At 44.7% G+C, this 26204-nt stretch overlaps 1 protein-coding gene across 2 annotated transcripts in view; it reads left to right on the top strand.

The window, feature by feature from the left end:
- Positions 1-26204, top strand: part of FRAS1 (Fraser extracellular matrix complex subunit 1) — an 868026-nt gene that overhangs the window by 266580 nt on the left and 575242 nt on the right. For both annotated transcript variants that reach the window (XM_029600388.1, XM_029600395.1), the window contains exons 3-4: positions 12984-13091; positions 25831-25923. In XM_029600388.1, coding sequence (XP_029456248.1) covers positions 12984-13091; positions 25831-25923 — 201 coding nt within the window. The remainder of the gene's footprint in view (positions 1-12983; positions 13092-25830; positions 25924-26204) is intronic.

The raw sequence follows: 26204 nt of genomic DNA, 5'->3' as shown, positions 1-26204 counted from the left end.
CTAAAAATGTCTTTGTGGGAAGGTGGGGAATACAAGATTTTTTAAATAAATAAATAAGAAATGAAATGGGAGAGATAGGAGACAAACCTGGATAGAAATAAAGTTAAGTGCAGTACTGTTGGCCTGATCCTGGTCTCAAAGGTTTTCTGGTAGGTTGTTTTGATAGAGAATTCGACCTCTGGTGGGGAGAACACCGCACTCAACGTTTGCCACAAAAATTGTGTCTCCACACCGGGCTTGGTTGTTCCAAAGGACTTTTACTTTATTTTAGAGGTAAAAATGTTGCGGCGGATTACTGAAAACAGTCACTTCACTCCAGAATGAACAAATATCGCGCTCCTCTGCTCTTGCTCTACTCTGTGCCAGAAGACTGACTCTCCAAAGGCCTCAGTTCAAGTTTTGTACTTTGGGTCCCAGGGCACAATGATTTTGGTTTCAGGCAGAATAGTTCCCAACAGTGTCCTGCCCAAGTGATTAAATCCAGCAGTGTTGGCTTTCTGGCCACCACCTCAGAAATTGTGGCTTTTCACGCTCCTCCCACTGGAAAATGGATACTGGGACTCAAGGACACTTTAAGGCATCTGCGCACAGATCCCATAACACTGGAGTCCAGGCTATTGATGAGTTAGGTCCATTGCAAGGCTGGCAGCATCTCCTAGGATGGCCATAGGTAGTAGGGAGCCCAGACTCACTGGACATCCTTCCCACGACAGAGACTTCAGCTCCTTTCTCTTGGTCCTGGGAAAGGCGTCTCTCTAGACGTTTCTCAGGTTTCAGATGCATCCCCTCTTGGCAAAGAGCCATCTGCGGCACATCCAGAGGGGGTGCACAGGATTATGCCGTGGCCTGTGGTAGGTGTGGATTTACTTTACGTGAAGTGAAAGGGCCTTACACAAAGAAATAGTCTCGCCACTGAATTATTCTTCCTTATAGAAGGATATTAAAAACATTTAAAAAAAAGAGTACTATGAGGAATAATTTTGATATTTGCATTTCATAATGGCAGTACACTGCAGGGCACGTTAATATAATGAGATGGTGGCACTTTTCTCAGTGCACCTGTAGTGTGACTTTATTCAGCAGTATCCTGTGTGTTGCTATGTATTATTCCATAGTAATAGGAGAAATGAAACATTTTGAGGAAATGTCAATTCTGCAGAGCCTAATACTAGGTGTAGAGAGGACAGTTATCAGTAGGGGCTCACATGTAAATTGTGGGGCCAGTATACTAAAGAGGGTTGATGCTAGTATAAATGTTAACACACGTTAAACACACGCTAAAGCACACTAGCATTACAGTTTAGTGTGTTAGTCTGCATTAATGTTAATACGGTCTAATGCAGAATGTTAGTGAACTGTGTCGTATGAAAATTCATGAAAAGCAGCTCATTCAAAATTAAAATAGGTTACCACAAATTGTACTATGCTACCCAATTGGCATTAATCTGCTGGCAACTCAAAAACATAATGCAGCTCCTTAAGGTGTAGTAAAGTTGTTAAGTTGTTGCATTAGGTATTCTTGACTAACACAAGCACCTTGCCAGCTGGGCCTTCCTGACTTCTCATCAGGTATCCCCCATCTCCGACCCCCAGCACGGTTGGCTCAAAAGACCGCCTAAGGTCTGCTGATGCCGTTTTGATCCTGACCAGTTGGAATAAGAGGTGGTCATCCTTTTTCTTGCTCCCTTTGTCTGTATTACAACTTTGGATGGGGTAGGCTTGTGAGGGGCATCAGAGAAGGAATTGGGGTGGGGGTGTCAGTCAGGCATGGTTCATGGTGGGGGAGCAAGGGGGCTTGGGTGGAGTGTAGACTCCTTTGGAGATGGTGTTAGTTGTGTTGCTAATGCATCGTTGGTAAGTACTGCCAAAGTCCTACTGTAATGCTTTATGTTCTAGGCAATGTCAGCCCTGGAGTGCCAAAGCCAGGTCTGATTTTCAGGCTGTCCACAATAAATATGCATGAGGTATATTTGCATGAACTGCCTCCATTGTAAGAACATAAGAAAATGCCATACTGGGTCAGACCAAGGGTCCATCAAGCCCAGCATCCTGTTTCCAACAGTGGCCAATCCAGGCCATAAGAACCTGGCAAGTACCCAAACACTAAGTCTATTCCATGTAACCATTGCTAATGGCAGTGGTTATTCTCTAAGTAAACTTAATAGCAGGTAATGGACTTCTCCTCCAAGAACTTATCCAATCCTTTTTTAAACACAGCTATACTAACTGCACTAACCACATCCTCTGGCAACAAATTCCAGAGTTTAATTGTGCGTTGAATGAAAAAGAACTTTCTCTGATTAGTTTTAAATGTGCCCCATGCTAACTTCATGGAGTGCCCCCTAGTCTTTCTACTATCCGAAAGAGTAAATAACCGATTCACATCTACCCGTTCTAGACCTCTCATGATTTTAAACATCTCTATCATATCCCCCCTCAGTCGTCTCTTCTCCAAGCTGAAAAGTCCTAACCTCTTTAGTCTTTCTTCATAGGGGAGATGTTCCATTCCCCTTATCATTTTGGTTGCCCTTCTCTGTACCTTCTCCATCGCAATTATATCTTTTTTGAGATGCGGCGACCAGAATTGCACACAGTATTCAAGGTGCGGTCTCACCATGGAGCGATACAGAGGCATTATGACATTTTCTGTTTTATTCATCATTCCTTTTCTAATAATTCCCAACATTCTGTTTGCTTTTTTGACTGCCGCAGCACACTGAACCGACGATTTCAATGTGTTATCCACTATGATGCCTTGTTGTATGCAGACATATCTCATGCATATTCATTGTGGGTGTCCTGTGAAAGCCAGTCCTGTTTATGACACTCCAGGACTTCAGCTATCTACCCCTGTTCTAAAGGCTTAATACTGTTTAAAATACATCAGGCGTGAAATTGGCTGCTAACACCCATATTAAAATTGGCGTTAATGCACATTAATGGCCAATAGAACGCAGCTTAGCACAGTGGCCCTTGTGTTTGAGTATTAACTTATCGTGTAGACAAAAAGTATGCACATATAGTTGCACTGTGTAAAACAAGAGTGTGAAGTGTGCAGGTTGACTATGCCAAATACAGTTCTGAAAATTTCAATGTAGATGGGTAGTTTTCAGCCTCACCTTTGAAAATGCCCCCCTCCCATGCCCCTTTTTATTTTGGCTAAAACTACAGGTGTGCTTTTAGTCAGCTGAAAATCCACTAAGGTGGATTCAACCATTTTCTCCTGGTAGCTCTGGATTTTACCCCTCATAGTTTCTGACCAGTCTTTTGAAAAATGTCGGTAAATGTTTTACATTACCGGGAGTGTGCTAATGGGGGCCCTTTCTGGGTGTAAAATGATTTTAACTTAAAGCTAAGACTCTAAACTTGCTCTGTTTCATGGTTCTGATTTTTTTCAGAATATTTGTGTTTTCTGTTACCCCTAAAAAAAAAAAAAAATCTTCCCCAAAGTAGCTAAAAAGGCACTCGTTTAGCTTGTAAGTAGCAGTATCCCTCCTGGTCAGGAGCTTTGTGTTTAGTTAATGTTTCATCATCTGTGAATATAGTTCAGTTAACTGACACATCCTAAAAATATTTGTTATAATGGCCGTTATACTTGTTTAAAAAAATAGACAGAAACTTAGCTAGATCATATAAATGCTGTGTTTAGAACATACCCTGGGTAAAAAACAGTCTTTCAAAAATATGTGAATGATAGGACAGAACATTTTCTATAAACTACTTAAAGCTGTTAGCCTAGCACCTTACAGCATTTTCACTCACTATTGACAGTGCAGTAGATTTTTTGAAAGGTTTTTTTTTTGTTTTTAAAGCAGTAACACTTGCTAGAGCCATATTCACATATGTTATTTCCCTGAAGCTTGCCCAGTGGTTCAGTGGCACTGCTGTGCGGAGGGATTGTGTTCGATTCCTGGCTCACGTCCTCCGCTCTCCGGGTTGGCTGAGGCCCAGGGTGCTGCGGAGGCAGCGTTCAGCGCCTCTTGTGGAGAGGAGGAAGTCACAGCCGTCGTACAATGGCGCACCTGGTGGTCAGCCATGGAACCCATGGTTTCACAGTCCTGAATGAGGCTTAGAACACTGCCTCCGACTGAGGGCTGGCATTGCAGTGTCTGAGAGGGGAAAAAATCCCTGAGGAGGCTCATGGTACCATATCCCCAGCCCTGGTTACAGTTGAACTGGAAACCTAAAGGAGCAAGAGGAACAGCTGGCTCCAAATATATATTTATGTATTTCTCTCAACACTAGAAAACATTTCCTATGTTTCTTTCCTCTGCTTTTTTTTGTTTGTTTTTTTAATTTTTAAGGCTATCTTTTTTTCTGGGTCTATCATGCTGAAGCCCAGGGCTACAATGGTTCTTTCTCTGGTTCTGCCAGGTACGTCTGTAGTATCCCACTATTTCTCTCATTTCTTTTATTTAACCAATGGGATCTCTCAGAAGAGGCATGGCTAGAAATACAGAACATTTGTCAAGTGTAAGTTTAATATTGGGTCTTCAAAAGATTATTTTGAAAAGTATTTCTTTTCAGAGGATTCTTAGAGTGAAAATATTTGCTGTTTTGCTGGGCCAGAGAGGTGGAAATTATTGTGAAATTGAAGAAAACCAGAGCAAGTACCATGTGTGATGCTGCAGTTTCTCTGTTAGTGAGCTCCTTGACTTGTAAGTAGGTGAAAAAAAAAGTGTGTTCTCTTAGTGATATTGCTGAACATAGAAATAGTTTGCTGAGCAAGAGTATTTAACCAGCAGCCGTAGACAGATTTTTTTTTTTTCCCATTTATTCTTCCCTCGTTCTACAAGGCTAATTCTGCCCTAGGCTTGCTGTTGCTGATCTCTTCAGTTCAGATAGGAATAGATGTACAAGTACAGTTTCAAACACTGTAAAAGGTACAGTCTGCTGGGCATATTAATCCACCATAGAGCTGAAAACGTTAAAATAATTGGGCAAATCTGCCAGAGCAATGCGTCATTAGGTTTTATGTGAAATCGAGAACATTTTCTATAACTGATTTACCGCATTTGAGGCCCATTCTCTACAGATCCTCAGCGGCCGTGTTTCTCTGATGTCCAAAGTCAGGGCGGGGGAGGAGAGTTATAAGGAAAATGTTGGCGCTCTCTATCGACAAGAAAGCATGAATTAGCCATAATTCATGGGCAACGTCATCCAACAGTGCTGACATGAACCTAGCTCTCGAAGCTCAGTAAATACACTGCCTCGTGAGCCCTCCAGTCTTTCTTCAACTGAGCTACTGCAGACTAGATGGATCATTTGGTCCTTTTCTGTCGTCATTTCTCTGTTTCTATGGCTAATTCATCCTGCTGTCTACAAGGGACTTGCATCTGCCTCTCATCCTAAAACTTGAGGACGAAAGGCAGAAAAAAAACTGAAGCAGATCCGTCAGGACACAGGAAAAGGGATCCAGCTGGCTGGTTCTACACCAAGTTGAGAAACCTCATCCATTTGAAATCAGGATCTTCTGATTGAAGGTTTCCTGGCAGAAACCAGAACATCATCCAGATCTTTGGGGAGGCGTAAGGAGGAGATTACTGTGTGTTCAACATCCATGCCATGAGAGCCAGCTCTGGCAGAGTCTGCCTTTTCTCAAATAATGGCTAATTCATCCTGCTGCCTAGGAAGAACCCTGTTCACAGTTAAGCTGTGTTTATGCCCGAGCCAGAACCCATCCCACTCACCAGTACTTTGGGGTTCTCTTGCTACCCTCTGCCTCCCCCCTGATAATTCGTAGGCGCTTAAAACCCTTATTGAATCGTGACAAATTTAGACCTGTTCTTCAAGCTTTGCTATTTATCAATATAGATTATTGCAGTTCACTTAGACCACTGCAAGTTTTACAGAATGCTGCTGCTAGGCTCCTCTCCGGTACTAACAAAAGAGATCACATTACCCCTGTTCTTTCTGCATTACGTTGGCTACCAGTTGAGTATAGAATTAAATTTAAAACTTTACGTTTGATACATAAAGCAATCTATGCAGAACAAGTAGACTGGATGAATGCAGTTATACGCATTCACACACCTCAACGAAATCTGCGTTCAGAGGGTAAAGGCCTTCTTACAATTTCTTCTATTGCCACTGCTAAACTTACCTGTGTAAGGGAAAGAGCTCTTTCATTAGCCGGCCCAGGTCTGTGGAATATGTTACCCGTAGAATTAAGGCTCCAGAAAGATTTAAAAGAATTTAAGAAAGCACTAAAAACATGGCTTTTTTGTACAAGCATTCCAAGTAGAAGTCAGCCAGTAATTCTCAATGTTTTACATATTTTGATGCTTTTTTAAAATTATTTTATGTTAATGGGCATGTTTTAATGTGATTATTTAAATTTTAAGTTTATCATTTTACTTCATGATTTATTTCTTTTATATTAAGTTAAGAATGATTCTGATGTATAGTTATTTGTTTGATTGGTTTAAAATTTTTTATTGTATTTAATGACTTTTAGCGACGAAAGATTGTAAACCGGTGTGAAGGTAAATACCAACATCGGTATATAGAAAATTAAGTAAATAAATAAATGTCTCTGAAATCCAATATTTTGTGCCTCTTCTAGTCTATTTCTCCTCTCGTTGCACTCTGTTCACAAACCACAGTAGGACGTTTTATTTTGTCAGGTAGATACAAGCAGTATTTTCTAGAATTTTCAAACATCTGTCACCTGGACTATCGCAAGCTGCTCCTTGTCGTTCTCTCTAGCTCCCATTTTGACACTTTCCTCTCTTCATTGGCACTCCCTCTACTTCCTACTTCAAGCTTCTTCTTCTCCCTTTTAGGACCCTTTTCTTCCCTGCCCCCTGAACCTCATTCCGAGTTTCTTTTCTTCTGCCCTCTCTTTGCCTCTTCAGCTCGTTTGTGCCATCAAACATGTTTCCTTGCTCTCTGCTCTTTCCAGAATTCCCCTTTCGATTTGCCACTCTTAAGTTGTTCCCTGCTTGGCAACACACTTCTTCAGTTAGCCTGACCTCCATGGTGGAAAAAAGAATAGAATCGCTGCAAAAGAAAAAAGGTAATGGAGTATTTTGAATGCAGCAAATCACAGCATTAGAAAGTCGGGGTAAAGAGGAGGTCATGTCAGACTGTAGAGCAAAGCTTAAATTTTGCTTTGAACTGCTTGAAGACTTTCAGTTCCTAGCACATAGTCTAACCCTGAAGCTTCCACATTATTCATATAAATGTATTTTTTGTTTTACCTTCCAGTCTCCTCCTGCTCCTTTTGGCTTCCAGCTTAATCAGGCCAGGCCTTTATTAGGCTTAGGATACCATGAACCTATTTTTATATCCCACATCCAAGTCAGCTGGGGGTTGCAACGCATGGTTTCTTCTAGGACTTGGCAAACGTGGGCCGTAAATCTGGCCTCCAGGTACTGGTGAGGGATGGCTAAGGCTCCCTTTTGGTGTCCCACCCCCATCCCAGGCCTGTGAATGCCGCCTCCACTTCATCCCTAGCCCTTGCTGGCACAGGATGTAGAAGCCTGGCCTAGGAATGGAAACCAGGGCCTCCAAATAACAGCTGCAGCACTTGCAACTGAACAACTGGCCCAGCATATATCCAGGTGCTTTCAATGGGACCATCCTGTTTGTTATTTGTAGGAATTAGAATAGGCTGTTGAAATGCAAATGCACTACCAGCTATTGTCTTGATACAATATTTCATGCATTTCTCTGATTTTATGAAATTTCTTTGCAGATTTTTTTTTTCAATTTTGTTAAACAGAAGACCGCAAGTATATTAATTCTGCTTCCAGATATGGTGACATCCTCTTCAATCTTCTGCCATGCACTAACTCTCATTCACACCTACATTCACACATACCTCATATATTTAAAACATTTATATCTAATAAAGCTCAGTTTCTGCATTTGAAAAATGACATATCATTAAACAAAAAATCCAAGTAGATTTTATGTATCAGTAAGGACTTTGTAGAGTATTCCACCAGCAAAGATGTAAACCAAATGTAAATGTTGAAGTCCTCTTGGTTTACATGCTGATTGGTGGAATATTTATAATCTGGTTCATTTTTAAAATCCTATTTATTTTGAGGACTTTGGAGCTACATCTTTTTTATTTTTTTCTTTGAGGACTTTGAAATTAGGTTTTGAGGGTTTTTGTTTTTGGAGGTTTGCTTGGAAAACTCTATAAAGTCCTTATTGACACATAAAATCTACTTGGACTTTTTGCTTTCATGATGTCATTTTCCAAATGTTGTAGAAAGTAATTGGATATAAATGATGTTTTAAATATATGTGGTATGTGTACGAATGTAGGTGTGAATGGGAGTAAATATGTGGTTGCTCTTAGATTAATGGGTATTTAAAGTGTAACATGTTATAATAAGTTATAATATTCTTAAATGTATGATTAAGACAAATAAAAGTAGTGGTATATCATTTCATTTAGGGGGATGTAATTTATTGCCCCTATTTTGCATTTTGTACAAGTGCTATTTAAGAATATACTGTGTATATATATGTGTGTATGTGTGTGTATATCTATATAGATATAATTTTATGATTCCGTGAACTGGATATGTGCCTTATAGAAGGTATCCTGTACTTGCTCTGTTGGGGTGAAAGAATGGGGATAGATGGGGGAAGGGAAAGGGGTTTAATGGGGAAGTGTGGGTCAAAAGGCTTGCAGGGGGTGTGTGAGAGGTGGTGCATGTGGTGTTGGTTGTGTATATGGTGGTGGGTGGGGGTCTTTCGGCACTTCAAAGCAGATTACATTCAGGTACTGTAGGTATTTCCCTATCCCCAGAGGGCTTACGGTCTATAGTATGTGCTGTGTGTGCGTGTGGTTTCCTCCCCTTACGCTTTCCGTGTTCTCTCCATACACCTCTCCTCTTCTCCCACATGGGGATGGTGATGTGTGTTTTGTGGGGATGGTGTGGGGAGTGGAGGATGTATGAGTGGTAAAAGGAGGTGTGTGTGTGTTGGGGGGGAGAGGTGAGCTTGGATGGGGAATCCATACCCATCTTTCCCCTTTCCTTCCTCCTATCCCTTTCCCTCCCCGTGTGAGAGTTGCGGGGTGAGTGTGGGCGTGTACTCTTTCACCCTCCTCTCATTGCACTCTCCTCTTTGAGCCCCTTTCCCATTCCGCCCTCTCTTCCTCCTCCATGTGTGGGTGGGGGATGGAGGATATGCATCTGTTGTGAGGAGGTGAAAGTGAGTGTGTATGTGTTAGGGGGTTCACTCTTTCTCCCATAAGTGAGCGACATTCCCCCCCTTCCCGTCTAAATGCGTGGGGTGTGAATGTGGTGTGGGGGTGTCGAGTTGAGTGTGAGTGTACGCTCCTCCTGGCATTTTACACTTTTCCCCTCTCCCTTTGTGTGTGGCGGGGACATGGAATGGAGAGGGGTTATGTGTGGGTGTTGGAGAGTGAATGGGAGTGTGCACATGTGCACATCTTTTCCTCATTGTACTCTATTTTCTCCCCTAGCCTCCCTCGCCTTTGTGTGTGTGGTGGGTAAGGACTGTCTCATGGGTTGATCGTATGTTCAGATTGTGAGCAGAAGGTGTGTGTTTGTGTGGGATGGAGCAGTAGAGGGTGAGGTTTTTTTTCTTTTTTTTGGGGGGGGGGGAGGATACACCCCCATCTCCCTCTCCCAGCACCTATTCCTCCCTTCACTTGTGTGCCTGTGTACAGTTGGGGGTGACAGGGTATGTGTGTGTATGGGGAGGGTATGTGGGTTGGTGGTGTGAGGGTGTGTGTGTGTGTGTTCTGGGGTGCTATTTGGGAGGGTAGTTGTAGGTGGTATTGGGGTGTGTGTGTGTGTGTGTGAAGGTTGGAAGTGTATGAATGATGGAGGGGTTGGGGTATGTAGCAAGTGAGAGTGAGGGGAGAGTGTGTGTGTGTTTGTGGGGGGAATAAAGTGTAGGGAGATGTGTGAGTGTGGGGCTGAGTGTGTACAGTTAGGGGTACAGCTGTTGTTGTATCAGAGGCAGTTGTAGGTAATGCTGGGGTGTGAGTGATGGAGGGGTCAGAGTGTGTAGTGGGTGTATGCGGGGGGGTTGGGGGTATTAGGGTTGCCAGCTGGCTCCAAATTTTTCAGAACAGACTGATCCAGTCCTGGTTTCATCCCATGCCTTCATGGACTTTTCTCAGGGAAATCAATAGGGACACCAGAACTACAAGTCTATGCAGGCAGTACAGTAAAACAAGGGCTGGATCAACTTGTCCTGAAAATCTGGAGTCACTTGACAATGTTGGGGATGTGTGTGTGTGTTTGGAGAGTATGGGAGGGAGTGAGGGTGGGTGTGTGTGTGTAGGGGTGGTAGAATGAAGGGTGCATTCAAAGCTGGGGTTGGTGGTGTGAAGGTGTGTGCTTTGGAAGGGGAGTATTTTTTAGGAAAGTAGTTGTATTTAATATTGGGAATGTGAGTGATGGAGGGATTGGGTGTGTATGGGGAGAGTGGGGATGTGTGAGTATGTGGGGTGTGGGCACAGTCTTCCCAGCACACCCCCCCCCCCCATGTTGTCCCTGCTGCTCCCATATTTCCCCTCCCCTCCCTCTTCCACTTCTCTGATCCCAGCTCCTTCCATTTCAGTCGCCCCATGCCCATCCCTCTCTCCCACCTTCTTAAGGCACACTCCTCCCCTTCCCTCCTGTGCAGAGATTTGACTTGGTATTCCTGTTGCTGATGGGGCTTGGGAACCCTCACCAGGCGTTTGCTGCTACTTGCTTATTTTTGTTTGGACTGGAGGGGCCCGAAAAGCCCTGCTCTTGTTTTGAGCTGGTGGGACCTGGCACCACCAGTTCAAGAAAAGTGGTGGTGCCAGGCCTTCTGCTCCTGACATCGCCAGTTCTTTATGTCCTGTGCTGGTGGGGCCTGGAAATTCCCGCCAGCCTTTCCCCTGTTAGCTCAGATGGTCTTCTGTTTCTCTTGGGCTGGTGGGGCCCCGGGAACCCCCACCAGCTCTTTGGCTCCCAGTGCTACCCCTCCTCTCTTTCTCTTGGGTCAGTGGGGCCCAGACACCCCCCCACCAGCCTTTCCGCTGCCAGCGCTGACATCACTGCTGTCACGATGTAGATGCCATATTTTCTCCCATTTCTCCAGATGAGGTCATTATGTACACGCATGGGCAGATGCAACACAATGATCACTTAGAGACCTTAATATTTTTATAATATAGAGTCCCCCCCTCTCTCTCTCTCTCACTCCCTCTCTCTCTCTCTCTCTCTCTCTCTCTCGCCTCTCTCTCTCTCTCTCCCCGCCCCCCTCTCTCTCTCTCCCCGCCCCCTCTCTCTCCCTCTCTCTCCCCCCTCTCTCTCTCTCCCTCTCTCTCTCACTTCCTCTCTCTCTCTCTCCCTCACCTCTCTCTCTCTCTCTCTCTCTCTCTCTCTCTCTCTCCCTCTCTCTCTCTCTCTCTCTCCCCGCCCCCCTCTCTCTCTCTCCCTCCCGCCCCCTCTCTCTCTCCCCTCTCTCCCCCCCCCCCCTCTCTCTCTCTCTCTATATATATATATGTATAAAGAAAGAGAGAGAGAGAACATTCTAATCTACTAATGGAGGCAGAAATAATCGACTGAGGTTCCAGGTCCTGTGCTTCTGGGTGCCCTCTGCCAGAAAGCTTATAAATGGGGCCACTTGTACCCTGACAAGTCCCTACAGAGTGAGCGGGGAAGACATACTAATGCACCCTGCAGGGTGAATACTTTTGAAAGTAACATAATGCACCACTGGAGGACATTGAAAAATGCCTTTTTCTCTTTAAACCTTCTCCCCACCCCAGATACCACGCGCAGGAAAGGCTTCAGGCCTAGTGGTGGCCAGCTTCCCTCCCTCTCTATGATTGAACTTGTGGCCTCCATGGGATACCCAGCTCCAGCCGGCCTTGATGGACTGGGAGACTCAAACTTCTTACCGTGCAGCACTCTGCGTTGGGACCTGAACCACAGGCCCTCCATGTCCTTTCATTGCTGCAGAGCTGACTTTTCAAAACGAGTATTTGAAGTGACTTTACCCCTGAAAATTTGGTTTTGGAGTCTTGTCTTTACACGATTATACGGCATTGGAGTTTCCTTCTGGCTGGTGACTTTTTCCCATGTGCTCTAATGGTGTCAGAGATAATTGGAGACTGCACTCCTTTTTTTGGAGAAGGGGCCTTAACTGCCACCATAGAGCTTACTTCAGATCTTGAGGTCCTGCTCTGCAATTGTTTACATTTCTGTACAGCTTTATGAGTAACACAGTGAAAGGCAGAACACAGCAATAGTTGCTTTTGTGCAAGAACACGTAGCACGCTGCTGATGGATTTAAAACACCAGTAGGCATATTATGCAGACTGTCTGTCTCCTGTTGCTCTCAGCCTTGAGACACTTGCTTCCGAATATTATTACTGTGGTCTAGCACTGCAATAAAGTCTCAGTTGTTGGTCTTGTGTTTTACATTTGGCTTTTCTGTGATTTTTTTTCTCACTAGATCTGCCACGTTCATAATGTTAAAAGTCATTTTATTGTGATCATAAATATTTCCAGGTAGAGGTTTTTAAAAAGCCGTAGAACATAAAAAAATGTGTGCACCCAGTAATGTGCTCTTACCTACTGGGCGCTGCAGGCTTGCGTGCCATCCGTTACGTTTGGAACTGCTGTTTTCATTTCTTAGGTGGCATGAATGGTACTTAGTTTTTTACTTCTGGGAATTGTATCTTCTGTGATCCATATGTGAATCTCTAATTTGCTTTTATTCAAAAATGAAATTCTGTAGTTCAATTCAATTTATTTCATTTATAATTCGCCTTTCCAAAAGCTCAAGGCAGATCTTACAAACGTAAAAACATAGCAAAGCAAACTATACATTAAAACAGAAACATCGTGGGATGTTTGCTGGGTATTATCAGGTGCGCGAGCATGGAGTTAGCACAGAAGGAACTGCCTTCATCCTCCTGTGTTCGAGTAATGCAGGCATGGTATGTTGTCTATATTTCAAGATGTTTTTTCACTTATATTTATATATTTTAATTGTTTTTGCAGAATAACTCTGTTTGGAAACCAGATTCTTGTCAAGACTGCAGTTGTCATGGTGACATTGTCATCTGTGAGTCGACTTTCTGCCGAGATCCCCAGTGTGACTTTCAGAAGGTACGGTAACTCTAGCTGCCAAATTTTGAGGTTTATTATCTCATTAGGACAATAAAACATTGTGACTGGTTTTTTTTTTTTTTGATGTAAGAGAGAGATCTTGCCTTTCTGCACACCTCAGCTTCCATCCCAAATTAGTTCCAATCCCAACCCTGCTACCATTTATGACAGATGGGGGGTAGGAGGGGAGGTGTTTCCAAAAGGGAGGTCTTGTGGGCCTCTATCCTCAATAGTGTAGGTTCCTCCCCCCCCCCCCCCCCCCCCCTTTTATTAGACTCCCATCTTCTCAATCCTGGTGCTGGCCTAAGTGGTAGAGAATTAGATAGGAGGACAACTGGGCAGACTGGCTGGGCCAGTTAGCCCTTATCTGCCATCATCTGTAGGTTAACAAAGAGCTACGGTAGACACTGGTGTAACAAAATACAGATTTTGACTTTCTCTAACTGGCATAGTCCTCTGGCTCAGGGAACTGATACAAAGGTACAATGTTATTTGCGAGTGTAGGCGAGTGATTAGAGGGGCTGTCAGTTCTCTTTAAGCCTGAAAAGTACATGAAGGATGTGCTCTGGCGTTTCAGAAATGCTGTTTTCTTTATTATCATTATTCTTTTGTACAGAGCTGCCAGATGTGTGCAGCACCGTACAGAGACACCCAGTGTTCTTGGGATTTATATCTTGTCTTTTTAGACTGGTGCATCTCAATCTTTTTTTTTATTTCATGGCACATTTTCAAGTTTGTTTAATCCTTATATCAACACCAAACCAAATTTTGCACGATTCTCACCCTCCCCTCTCCTCCCCCCCCCCGACAGGAAGAAAGTAGCAATTTTTACCTGTGTGTGCCGGCTTCAGTCTGACACACGAATGTATGGAACCAGTCGGTTCAGTGAGATTACAGGGCCCCACACATTCAGACATCAGATTGAAGTTGGCAGAGGAAGCGCACACATCCAAGAAGCACTGCCAGGGAGAGGGAGGGAGAATAAGATTTACCAGAGCTCTGGCGGGTGAATCTGGACTACTTGTTCCCTGTAGTGCTAGTAATGAGTGAGCAGTGGTTTTGGAGGGGAGAGGTCTGGTGAATTGTCCCTATGGAAAATTGTAGTAATCTACTCTCAAAATATACCTAAAAGCATATTAAGTTTTGCTTCCACAAAATATTTTTAGGCCTAATACTGATGCTGGTGGTTATGTCCTGCATAAAATCCAGCTCTTTCCAACATGTAAATTCTATGAGGGAGACATGATTTCCCTGACTTGCTTTTCTGGCTTGTTATCTTTTTTTTCTCATTCACTGGTTTTCTCTGTTTCTTTTTTTTTTTTTTGTAGTTTTCCTTCTCTTTCTGGTGTCCTCTATCCTCCTCCTTTGTCTTTTTCCTTCGGTGTGGATATTTTAATACTTTCTCTTTCTTCAGTCTTTCTGCTCTTTCCTTGATGCTCTCTTTTCTTCATTCCTCCTCCTCATTCTCTTCCTCTCTTGCCTGCATTCCTAAATGCACCCAAAAATTTAAGGTCTTCTCTCTCTCACCCCCCCATCCCCATCTCTCTCCTTTTTCTGTCTTTCTTTCTCTCTCTCTCTCTGTCTGTCTTTAATTATTACATGTCCCTTATCCCTCCCTGTCCATCCAATAATTGGTCCTATCTCCTTTTTCCATCCCCTCTTCCTCTTCCCTTTCCAATATGTTTTCTCCTTTTCCCTACTCCCCCTATCCTTGGATCTCTCCCCCTATTCCAGGTCCCCATTTCTCTCCCTATTCTGAGTCATTTCTGCATTTTCCTAGTATCTCTCTCTTTCTCTATAGTGGGTCTTTTCCCCTCTCTATTACCTGGGATCCTTCCTCCCTTCTTCCTCTCCCTGTCCCTGATCCTCTCTCTCCTTTCTCTAGCTTCCTTCTCCCTCAGACCTGATCCTCTCTCTCTTCTCCCGTCCCCCCACTTTTCCCTCTCCTGATATGAGCCAGCTTGTCCTTCCAATCCTTTCCTCCTCCAAGGCTGGCAAGAGCCTTGGAGGAGGCACAAGATGCTAACAGGATATTATGCATTGCTATGCATAATATCCTGTTAGCATCTTGTGCCTCCTCCCCCAAGAATTGACACCCTCTCCTCACCTCCCACAACATTCACCACCTTTTTCAGTACCTCCCCATCCCCACAAGCGTTCACTTCTTTCTTCCCTCATCTTTCAAGATTCAACTCCCTTCCCTTCCCACAAATCATTCTCACCTGGCTGGAGCTCAAAGAGTGTGGCACAGACGTTTAGATCCTGGGGCAGTGACTCTCCAAGCACAGAGAGCATAGCAGAGAGGAGGCTTATAGATCAGGCTGCAGGTCGGGGTGGGATGGGGTGTGGACAGATGGGCAGGGGCTGGTGCTCTTTTTGTTAAGAAAGTTGTTGGAAAACTTTTCACTGATCGTTTTTGGGTTTTTTCTCGCGTTTCTCTCAGTGCGGGTCTTGCTCCAGTTCCCTCTTGTTTCTTAGTCAGGTTTTTTGTTCTGTCCCCCCTTGGCAACGGTTGCCTTCATGCCTGCCGGTGTTGGTTGCTTGCCGCCTCTGTTGTGGTTTTCACTCCTTTCAGTTTGTATCGTCATATCATCGTATTGTGCCTAAGGACTATGTGCATTATGGACCCACACAATATGGGTATCCTCTGCTTGGGGGCATTGCACGAAGTTTTGGAGTGCCGCCTGTGCGACCAAATGACCCCGAAGGGACGCCATGCTTGCCTCGACAAGATGAGAAGCTCTTTGGGGCGAGAAAGTCTGAGCCATTGACATTGGCATCGATGGCATCAACACTGAAGGACCATGGAGGCGCATAGATGGACACAAAGCCATCAACTCTGGTGAGGCCATCTGTTCCGTTGATGCCACCAGCAGATGGGGCTGCCGGGGACCTGGCCCCTGTTGGTCTCTTCCAGCTCGAGGACATTGGTTTTGTTGTCTTCGACCTTGGCACTGGGGAAAGACTGGGCTGAGCACCGAGGGAAGCTGAGGAAACATTAGCACTGTCACCTTCAATGCATGGTACCAGGTTTGGGTTGGCGCCAGTGCTTGCCGTGATGCCTCTGAAGTGACCCCGTGGTGAGCAGTGCCCATCCTCCATAGATGCCGGGGTCCACGATGGTCTCCACTGGTCCTTCTGTCAGTCATCGATTCACCTCGAGGATCCAAGGAAGATCTCTCCACCCATCCTGCCTCCCAGTCTGTCTTACCATTGGCAACTTTCGAGGAGGAGTTGGAGCGCAGTCTAGTTGGCGGTCGATCAGGCACTGTGGAGCATCAAGCTGGGGGCACTGACAATGGCGGTGCTTGCACTCTCCATGCTGGAACTGCTTCTGGAGTGTCTCAGTGTGCTCATCAGTGCGTTACCGAGCCAGCTGGTGCCGGTTCCTGGGAATCCATCAATCTCCGACCCACTAGCTTCCCCCATCGCCGGTTTCTCCAAGGAGGAAGCCCCGTTGGGGCCAGCAGTGTCACCGCAGCCTGAAGACCCTTCCCCCTCCAGCTTTGCTGGGACTGCCACTGGTGCCTAGGCCTCTGGACAAAGGCCAAGCACCCAGGGCCTCATCCCCTGGGAGGATGATACTGCATAATCCTTTTCAGAGGTCTTGGAGGGTCTCCCCTCAGAACAGTCTCCTCCGGAGGAATGAAAGAGGTCTTCACCTGAGGACCTGATCTTCACAGGCTTTGTAAGGGCAAAGGTGGAGACCATCCTGTTTCAGTTGATGACGGAAAAGGATGCCAGGCACAAGTTACTGGAATGCCTCCAGTTTGTGGAGGCTCCTTAAGAGATAGTGGCAGTTCTGGTATACGAGATCTTTAAGGAGTTGCTGTTGAGAATTTGGCAGTACTCCCTCATGGTACCTCCTGTGAATAGGAAGGCGGACGCAGTTTACCTTGTCTAACAGGATACTGGATTCGAAAAGTTCAACTAGCACACCAATCAGTAGTGGTCGAATCTGCTCTCAAGAAGCCAAGCGCTCTCAGACTTATGCCTCGGCACTCCCAGGGAGAGATCACAGAATGCTGGAAGCTCTTTGGAGGAAGGTCTTTCAGGGGGCTATGCTCATTGCCCATATTGCCTCCTACCAACTCTACATGAGCCAATATTTTATTTATTTATTTATTTAACGGCTTTTATATACCGACGAACATTGGGAACATCTCATCGGTTTACAAAGAACAAAATTAGCAACAGGCTTTACAGGTAACGCATGATTAAAGGAGGAACAAACTTTACAGGTAACAAATAACTAAGGAGGAACAAAATTATCAATAGACTTTACAGGGAAAACTTAAATAAACTTAGTGGAGCAATAAATTCTTAAACGTTGAGGAGGCATATATACACAGGAATGCATGTAGGATATAGAGATAATGCTATATATAAGTGATGTACAGGGATAAGATCGTAAGAGACAGGGGTAGTCGTGGAGAGAAATATACAAAGAGGTGATGGAGTGTGGGCAGTTAGGTGTAGGAGTGTTAGGGGGTGAAATGAGGATGAGTTCCGTTTTAGCGGCGTTGAGGGTGAGATAGTTGTTGGATAGCAGGCTGCTGATAGCAGAGAGGGCAGATTTCCAGGTTTCTATAGCTTTATGTATTGAGTCTGTAACCGGAATCAGTATCTGCACATCATCCGCATATATAAAGTGTGGAAGGCCAAGTTTAGCAAGGAGATGGCAGAGGGGGAGGAGGTATATATTGAAAAGTGTAGAGGATAGAGATGAACCTTGTGGTACTCCTTGAGCTAGGGCATGAGGTTTGGAGGTGGAATTTCCAATTTGTACGCTAAATTGTCTTTCAGCCAGGTATGAATGGAACCATTGCAGGGCCGAGCCTGAGATACCAATGTCGCTGAGACGTTCTAATAGAATGTGATGTTTGATGGTGTCAAATGCAGCGGATATGTCAAGAAGAATTAGGATGTGTGAGAGACCTTTATCAAGACCTTTTAAGATATGGTCGGAGAGTGAAATGAGCAAGGTCTCAGTACTATGGTGCTTGCGAAAACCATATTGTGAAGGGGATAGGATGTTGTTTTCATCCATATAGTCTGATAGCTGTCTGTTTATAGCTTTCTCAAGGACTTTTGTGATCAGTGGCAGGTTGGAGATAGGTCGGAAATTGGAAAGATCCGAGGGGTCCATGGAGGGCTTCTTCAAGATGGGTTTCACAATGGCATGTTTAAGGTTTTTGGGGATACTGCCAAGTACAATGGATTTGTTTATGATGTTCGAGATGGGTTTAGCGATAATCCCGGGAATGGAGAGGAGATTTTTTGTGGGGATGGTGTCTGATGGGTGTGGAGAGGGTCTGATTTTTTTTAGGATAGATTCGATTTCCAAAGATGAGGTGGTGTCAAAGGAAGAGAGTTTAGCAGTAGTTTAGCATTGTAGGGTTTCAGTGGATGTTTGTATGGGGGGGAAGCGTGACATGATGTTGCTTATTTTATTGTGGAAGAAGGAGGCTAGGTTTTCACATTTAGTCTGGTTGTCTATGTCAGGTATGGATGGAGTGCAGGATTTCGTTAGGTTATTTACTAGTTCAAATAGGGCTCTTGGATTGAATTGCAAGTGGTGTATGCGTTGTGAGTAGAAATCTCTTTTGGTTTTATCGATAGCTACTCTGTAGGAGTGAAGGTAGGATTTGAATTTATTTAATTGAGTGGTGGGTGGGGTCTTTGCGCCATGATCTTTCGAGCTTTCTTAAATTACATTTCATATTCTTTAACTCTGGTGTATACCAGGGTTGTTTGTGTCTTTGAGATGTGTCAATTTCGCGTTCTTGTATGGGGCAGATCTTATTGGCAATCATGCTGGTGATATGGTTCCAGGAAGTGAGTGCTGTATCAACATCTGTTAGGTCGAGGGAGTTGATGTCCGTGGAAATGGCTGTTGTTAATTCTTCTTGCTTGCAACTACGTCTAAAATGTATGACTTTTTTGCCTTGAGTGGGATAGGGGGTCTTAATCACAGAGCATGTTGCATCAATGCGATAGTGGTCAGACCAGGGGATGGGTGTGCATGAAGGGGGGTTGGTACGGATCTGGGAATTGGTGAATAAGAGATCGAGTGTGTGGCCTGCTTTGTGAGTAGGTTGGGAGATAGTTTGTGTGAAGCCGAGTGCATCTAAGGCAGTTAGCAGTGAATCACAGGAGGATGAGGTGGGGATGGTATCAACGTGGAGATTGAAATCCCCAAGGATGATTGCTGGAACATGTATGTTTACATTTTTGGATATGTATTCAATCAGGAGGGAGGGGTTAGCCTCAAGGAGTCCTGGTGGGGCATACACTAAGCAGATTTGAAGGTTGTGAGCATGAAAGAAGCTGATTTCTAGTCTGGGGGGTGGGGGGGGGGATAGGTTTCCTTGTTAATTTAAAAATATTTTTGGACGCTAGGAGGAGGCCACCTCCTCTTTTCTTAGGTCTGGGTATGGAAAAAATGTCATATTTTTCTAGTGGGAGTTGGTTCAGTAGTATTGTGTCCGTATCCTTTAGCCAAGTTTCTGTGATGGCTAGGATATCAGAGCTGTCATCCAGTAGGATGTCATTGATGAGGGCAGTTTTTTTGATGATTGATTGAGCATTGAGTAAGAGTATGGTGAAGGTGGTGAGGCCGAGTATTTGGGTGAGTGGGGTGGCCATGATAGGGAGGAGGTTTCTGTAGTGTACCTCATGTGGTTTGGGATGAGGGGGTCGCAGTGGGAGGGGATAGTGTTTGATGGTGGCAATGGGGTAGGTGTGCATAGCTGGTGGTATATGAGGTGCGTAAGGGAGTTGGAGACTATTCTATGAAATGGGAGGACGGTAGGGAGAATAGGGGAGTAGTGGGAGATTGAGGGGGGAAGGAGAGGTTCAAAGGGGGGGCACAAAGGGGCGCACTAAGGGGCAAGCTCCTTAGTCGCGCTCCTTCTGCGTGAGACGCCCGGCGCAAGACGCCGGAAGTCCTGGATGCTGTGAAGTAGGGTCTGCAGCGTCGTCGGTGGAGGGCGGTCCCAAGGGCGTCGTCAGCGTCTGTAGGCCAATCGGGTGCCAGGCAGAGCTAGGCCGCAGCCTCGGCCTCGATTTGTAGTTCTGCCAGGACCCCGATGGGTCTCCCACGCCGGTAGCGTTGGGCGAAGGTGGTCGGGAGGCAGAAGTCCAGCGCGGGTGCGGTGGCGAAATGGACGGTAGAGGGGCTGCCTACCAGGTAAGTAGGGTCGGCAGCGTTGTCGGTGGAGGGCGGTCCCGAGGGCGTCGTCAGCATCTGTAGGCCAATCGGGTGCCAGGCAGAGCTAGGCCGCAGCCTCGGCCTCGATTTGTAGTTCTGCCCGGACCCCGATGGGTCTCCCACGCCGGTAGCGTTGGGCGAAGGTGGTCGGGAGGCAGAAGTCCAGCGCGGGTGCGGTGGCGAAATGGACGGTAGAGGGGCTGCCTACCAGGTAAGTAGGGTCGGCAGTGTCATCGGTGGAGGGCGGTCCCGAGGGCGTCGTCAGCGTCTGTAGGCCAATCGGGTGCCAGGCAGAGCTAGGCCGCAGCCTCGGCCTCGATTTGTAGTTCTGCCCGGACCCCAATGGGTCTCCCACGCCGGTAGCGTCGGGCGAAGGTGGTCGGGAGGCAGAAGTCCAGCGTGGGTGCGGCGGTGAAATGGACGGTAGAGGGGCTGCCTACCAGGTAAGTAGGGTCGGCAGTGTCGTCGGTGGAGGGCGGTCCCGAGGGCGTCGTCAGCGTCTGTAGGCCAATCGGGTGCCAGGCAGAGCTAGGCCGCAGTCTTGGCCTCGATTTGTAGTTCTGCAGTCGCCTCCTGCTCAGTCGCCTCCTGCACCTGCACCTGCAACCTCTGGATGCAGGTGCAGGAGGCGACTGAGCTGCTGCCTCAACAGCAGCAAGACATGTTTCTATCGCTGGTGCTTCAGGACCTAGATGTGGAAAACCCGAGCTGCACTCCACCTACAATTGAGATGGCAACAAGAGTTTCTGCAGCGGGAATCGACGCCTGCAGAATGGTTTGGCTGTGGGCCTCAGATCTCTGATCGGAGGTACCGGAAAAACCCGCTGATCTGCCGTGCTCAGAAGAGAATCTCTTCGGAGATAAGGTGAGGGACACGGTGGCCCAATTGCGGGATCATCATGAGACCCTCCAGCATCTCTCTGCCAGCACTTCGAGCCTTCCCTCCTTAGCCCCACAAAGTCAATTTTCCTTTAACCATATCCCACACCTCCAGAGTCCACTTCATGTAAGGATTTCTAATTGCCAAGGATCGCCATTGGTGTCTACTTAACCTTGGAAAAGCGTGAAACGGCACTCCTGGCACCATGTAATCCTCAATGTCCACCCATTGTTTCGTCCCCATTCTTTTGTGCCATTCCATTACAGCGCAGATTTGTGCTGCCTTGTAGTATCATGTCACACATGGTACCCCTAACCCTCCACATCCCTTCGGTGTGAACATAATTTCCCTGGCAATCCTGGGAGATTTCCGTTGCCTAACAAAGTTTAAAAAATGTCTCTGAATCTTTTTACGTTGCTGCTGTGGAAGATCCACCAGAAGTACCTGAAAAATGTAAGAAAGCCTCGGTAAAGTGATCATTTCTGCCTAACCAGGATAGCCCACTCTTTCCCCACTTAAGTCCTGCATCAAGTTTGTGAGCAGCTGATAATAGTTTACAGTAGCCAATTGAGAATGATCCTGGACAGTTCTTACCCCCAAATAACGAACAAAATCGGAAGCCCATTTAAAGGGAAAGCTTCCTTTCAACCATTTCTCTAGCCCTGAAGGGATTGAAATGTTTAGTATTTCAGATTTATACATTTTCACCTTAAATCCCGAAACCTTGCTATATAACATTAATTCTTGCACTACACTGGGTAGGGAAGCCAATGGCTTAGATAATGTGAACATGACGTCATCTGCAAACAGAGAAATTTTATAGTCCATACTGCTGATGGGATCCCAGTAACATTTATATTTCCTCTGGTCCTTTTTGCTAAAGGCTCTATAACAAGAGCAAATAGAAGGGGAGACAACGGGCATCCCTGTTGCGTTCCCCTCTCTAAAGGGAAGCGCTCTGATAATCTGCCATTTATTTTCAGGGCAGCCTGAGGGGAAGCATATAATTTCCGTATCCAAATATTACATTTTTCTAAACTTCTATACATGAATTGCCAGTGGACTCGATCAAAAGCTTTCTCAGCATCATTTAGATAAAAGTAAAGCATCATGATTGATATCCTTTGCTACCCAGATCAGAGTCAAAACCTGTCTAATATTATCCGAGACTCGAGCTCCTTCTGCCATTGCTGTCGTAGCCCAGATCCTTCACTGCAGGGGGGCAGATGAAATGCAGCCAAGGACGCATCCAGCCCACCGGTCATAGTTTGGGGGCCGCTGGACTGTGCAAAAAGAATTTCTGCTGATGAGGGTGAGATATTTACCATAAGAAGGTGACTAATGGGATCCTAAAAGAAAATGCTATCCTCCAATGTAAAACTGAGTCTCTGGAGAAAACCGTTAAATGAAGAATCGCCAAATGATTTAAATTCCCCAGAGTTTCAGATGTTTCTGCTATGGAACTTTTTCAGTGCTGTTTTCTGGAGACTGTTCAGGTTCCTCAGGAGGCTGTTTCTCCTACATCTAGTGTATATTATTTGATGATATAGTTCTCTCTGCTGTCAAATTAAATACAAGTGCACAGTGGGTGGGGGATGTGCTGGGTTCGGCATCCACATAGAAATCGAGAGATCGATATTCCAAAAATTTGCCTGGCTAACTTTGAATGGGACAAATCTTGCTGTTTTAATTTCCACTGCCCCCCCCCCCCCCCCCCCCCCGGTTGTAGTAATAGAATTCGGGTTCTCAGACCTTCAAGGATTCCTACATTCCCTAACTTTTCTTATCTTTTGGTCTTATCTTCAGAACCCAGTAAGGATGCCTACACTGCTCACTGGCTAAAGTTTGTCACAGCAAATCATTGCACACCCAGAGTTTAACTGTATAAAAAGAGGCGGCACTGGGGTAGTTTCTGGGGTGCAGTTTAACTTTCCCTGCTGAACGCTGATATTTAGCATTGGCCAGGTAACTCTGCTAGGCCAAACAGCGGGTCTAAAGTTAGCCAGATAACTATTCAGACAAGTGCCTCTGGATATAGAGGAAACTTTATCCAGATATCTTACCAGTTCAGTGGATTTTTTAATATGGACCTCTGTGTACTTCTTTTTCAGCTCAGTTAGTTACTGTATAAATGCAAAATTCTGGCTAGAAGCTCATTGCTTAGAGCACAGTCCTTGCATTCAAGTGGTCATATTGATGTTGACCAATTTAAAGCTAATGTTTTACCTGTGCATCACAATCTGACAGATGAGAGTCACTTACAGCTTTGGACAACCTATGGGATCTAGTGCCTTAGAAAGCCAAATTTTAGAATTGAAAAAATTGTGCCTCCTATTTCTACATCTCTTAGAGAACTTGAAATGCTCTCTTCATAGTCTAGAAAGAAATTGGTGCAAGCACTCCTCAAGTGAAAATGTAACCACATATAGAGAGATGTTGTCCCAGTACTAGTTGGCTGTAAATTCTGCAAAAAAAAGTATATTAATCAAGTTGAATAGCTGCCACCATGAATAACCCGAGAGAATTATTCTACGCAATTCAGCAACTAGTCAGACCCCACTTCGTAAACGATGTGTACCCACCTGTAGGCCCTAATACCACAATATCTGAAACCTTTGCAAGGTACTTCAATGAAAACATCAATAAACTTTGTGCCTCTTTCCCTGGTTTTTCTGACGGGATGAGATGAGAAAGCATTTCCACCATATCTCAATCTAAAACTCTTCAAATTATTTCTAATATGAATTTGTCTTCATGCCCATTAAACCCATGCTGTACTGCATTGCTTAAAGTAATATGCCATGAGACTACAGAATTTATAACAAAAATTGAAAATGTATCACTCATCATTCGAGACTTACCATCCCCTTAAAAAAAGCATCAGCTGACCGAAGAGTATTTTTAGGGTATCGTCCCATCTCATCCTTTCCCTTGCTAGCCAAAATAATTGAAAATGCTGTTTTATGTCAGTTCTCAAATTTCCTTACTGAACACTCAGTGTTAGATCAATACCAATTCGGATTTCGAAAATACCACAACACTGAACGTTTATCAAGTTTAGACATCATATGTGGAGGCTTTGATTCAGGAACAACATATATAGTTCTGCTCAATTTATTGTCAGTTTTTGACACTGTAAATCACAAAATTTTACTGTCCCATCTTTCTGCGCTTGGGATTTCTGGTACTGTACTGTCTTGGTTCTCATCCTTTCTTTCCCACCATACTCAGCAAGTTAAGGTTAAAATAGAGGTGTCATCTTGGCATTTGATTCACACAGGTATACCCCATGGTTCAGTATTAGCAGCTCTTTTTAACATTTACATAGCACCCCTATGCTGCCTGCTCGCAGACCTTGGGGTCCACTAAAAACTATGTGCTGACAATATCCAGTTTCTCTTTCCATTGACATCATCATGGGACCTGGCCACTGATTCATTTGCTTATGTTTATCTACTATCTGCTGTTGGCTTCGCCATAACAGACTAACACTAAACGTCAAAAAATCCGAAATCATTATTCTGTCATGATTTCCTATGGAAAATTTACCATCGACCTTGATATTCGATAATCAGCATATTCCCATAATTTTTGAAGTATGAAACCTCAGTGTAATCCTGATCTAGGTCTCTTCATAAAATCTCATATTAAATCAGTAGTTTATACCTCATTTGTGAAGCTACGACTACTACGTCATTTAAAGCGACTTCTCAATAGCTTTGATTTCCACCCCGCTCTACAATCACTGATATTACTTGATTACTGCAACTCTCTGATCTTAGGTTGAATCATGTGCACCCTTAGATGCATGCAAATCATTCTGAATTCCACTGCGTGATTACTGACTGGTTCTAGAATTTGTGATCACATAACCCCAATTTTATATTCACTTCATTGTCTTCTAGTATATTGGCTCATCAAATACAAAATGGCTGTCATTCACATTCTGCTCTATAATGTTTCCTCCCCGTGGATTGCTGCAATATTAAAAATGTATATTCCATCACATAATCTTAGGTTGTCCATCCAACACTTGCTTGAGATCCCCTTTTAGAATGGCACATCTTGAAGAAAAGAGAGGAAGTGCCTTCTCGTCAGCAGGCCCAATGGTATGCAATTCGTTACCTATGTCCATACGCATGATCAGAGGACCCAGAGCATTCAGGAAGACCATAAAAACTCACCTTTTTAAAGAGGCCTTTGCATCCTACTAGTAGAGCTTCTGAATCGATACAGATGTATTAGCAGCTACTATTTTTAAGTGCTTATTGTTTTTGATTGTTATTGTGACTGTCCTGTTTGCTGAATTATTTTATGTATGTACAAACTGTAACCCTCCCCGAACTTTGGAGGGTGTGGGCTATAAATACTTTTAATAAATAGTACATTCTGAGCATATCTCTTGCCGAAATATTCTCTGTTTTCCATTGAAAGAAGAGGCAAATATGGGAGTCTGCTGCTGTTTTCCAACATTAAAAGAAGCCAGTAAATATCCTTTATCACTGTGTGTTTCAGCCTGAGAGGCCAGCAGCAGAGGAATGAAGCCCTGATGCCCTCTTCCTAGAACAGAAATATTTAGCACTTGTAAACCAGTCAGGCTGTAATTGCCTATTGAGCTGTGTTTTTTTCCCCCCTACTCTGTTTAGGGAGAAACTCTTCGAGTAGCTCCTAATAAATGCTGCCCTGAGTGCATCTCAAGGACTCCAGGGTTTTGCCATCATGAAGGACGAATTCATGGGGTGAGTTTTTGTAAATATACATGTTAATTCGCTGCTTCTTCCAGGTCGCAATAGGAGGGTAATGGGAGAGATAGACAATGTAAATGGCTGGTCCTGTGGAAGACAGACAGAGATTCCCCCATGTCCCTCTGTCTGTTGACTTGGCGCTTTAGTTTAAGGTACTTTCCATGGGCTCTTTGACAGCATTTGGGCCAACATTGGAATCTTTATTAACAAGTATGCCTTAAAATATTTAGGATTTAACCCAAACTTGCCGCATAGAGATGTCCCCCTGACTTAGG

This window comes from Rhinatrema bivittatum, chromosome 1 (genome assembly GCF_901001135.1).
Source record: "Rhinatrema bivittatum chromosome 1, aRhiBiv1.1, whole genome shotgun sequence".
Taxonomy (NCBI): Eukaryota; Metazoa; Chordata; class Amphibia; order Gymnophiona; family Rhinatrematidae; genus Rhinatrema; species Rhinatrema bivittatum.
This window is presented reverse-complemented; position numbering and strand designations above follow the sequence as displayed.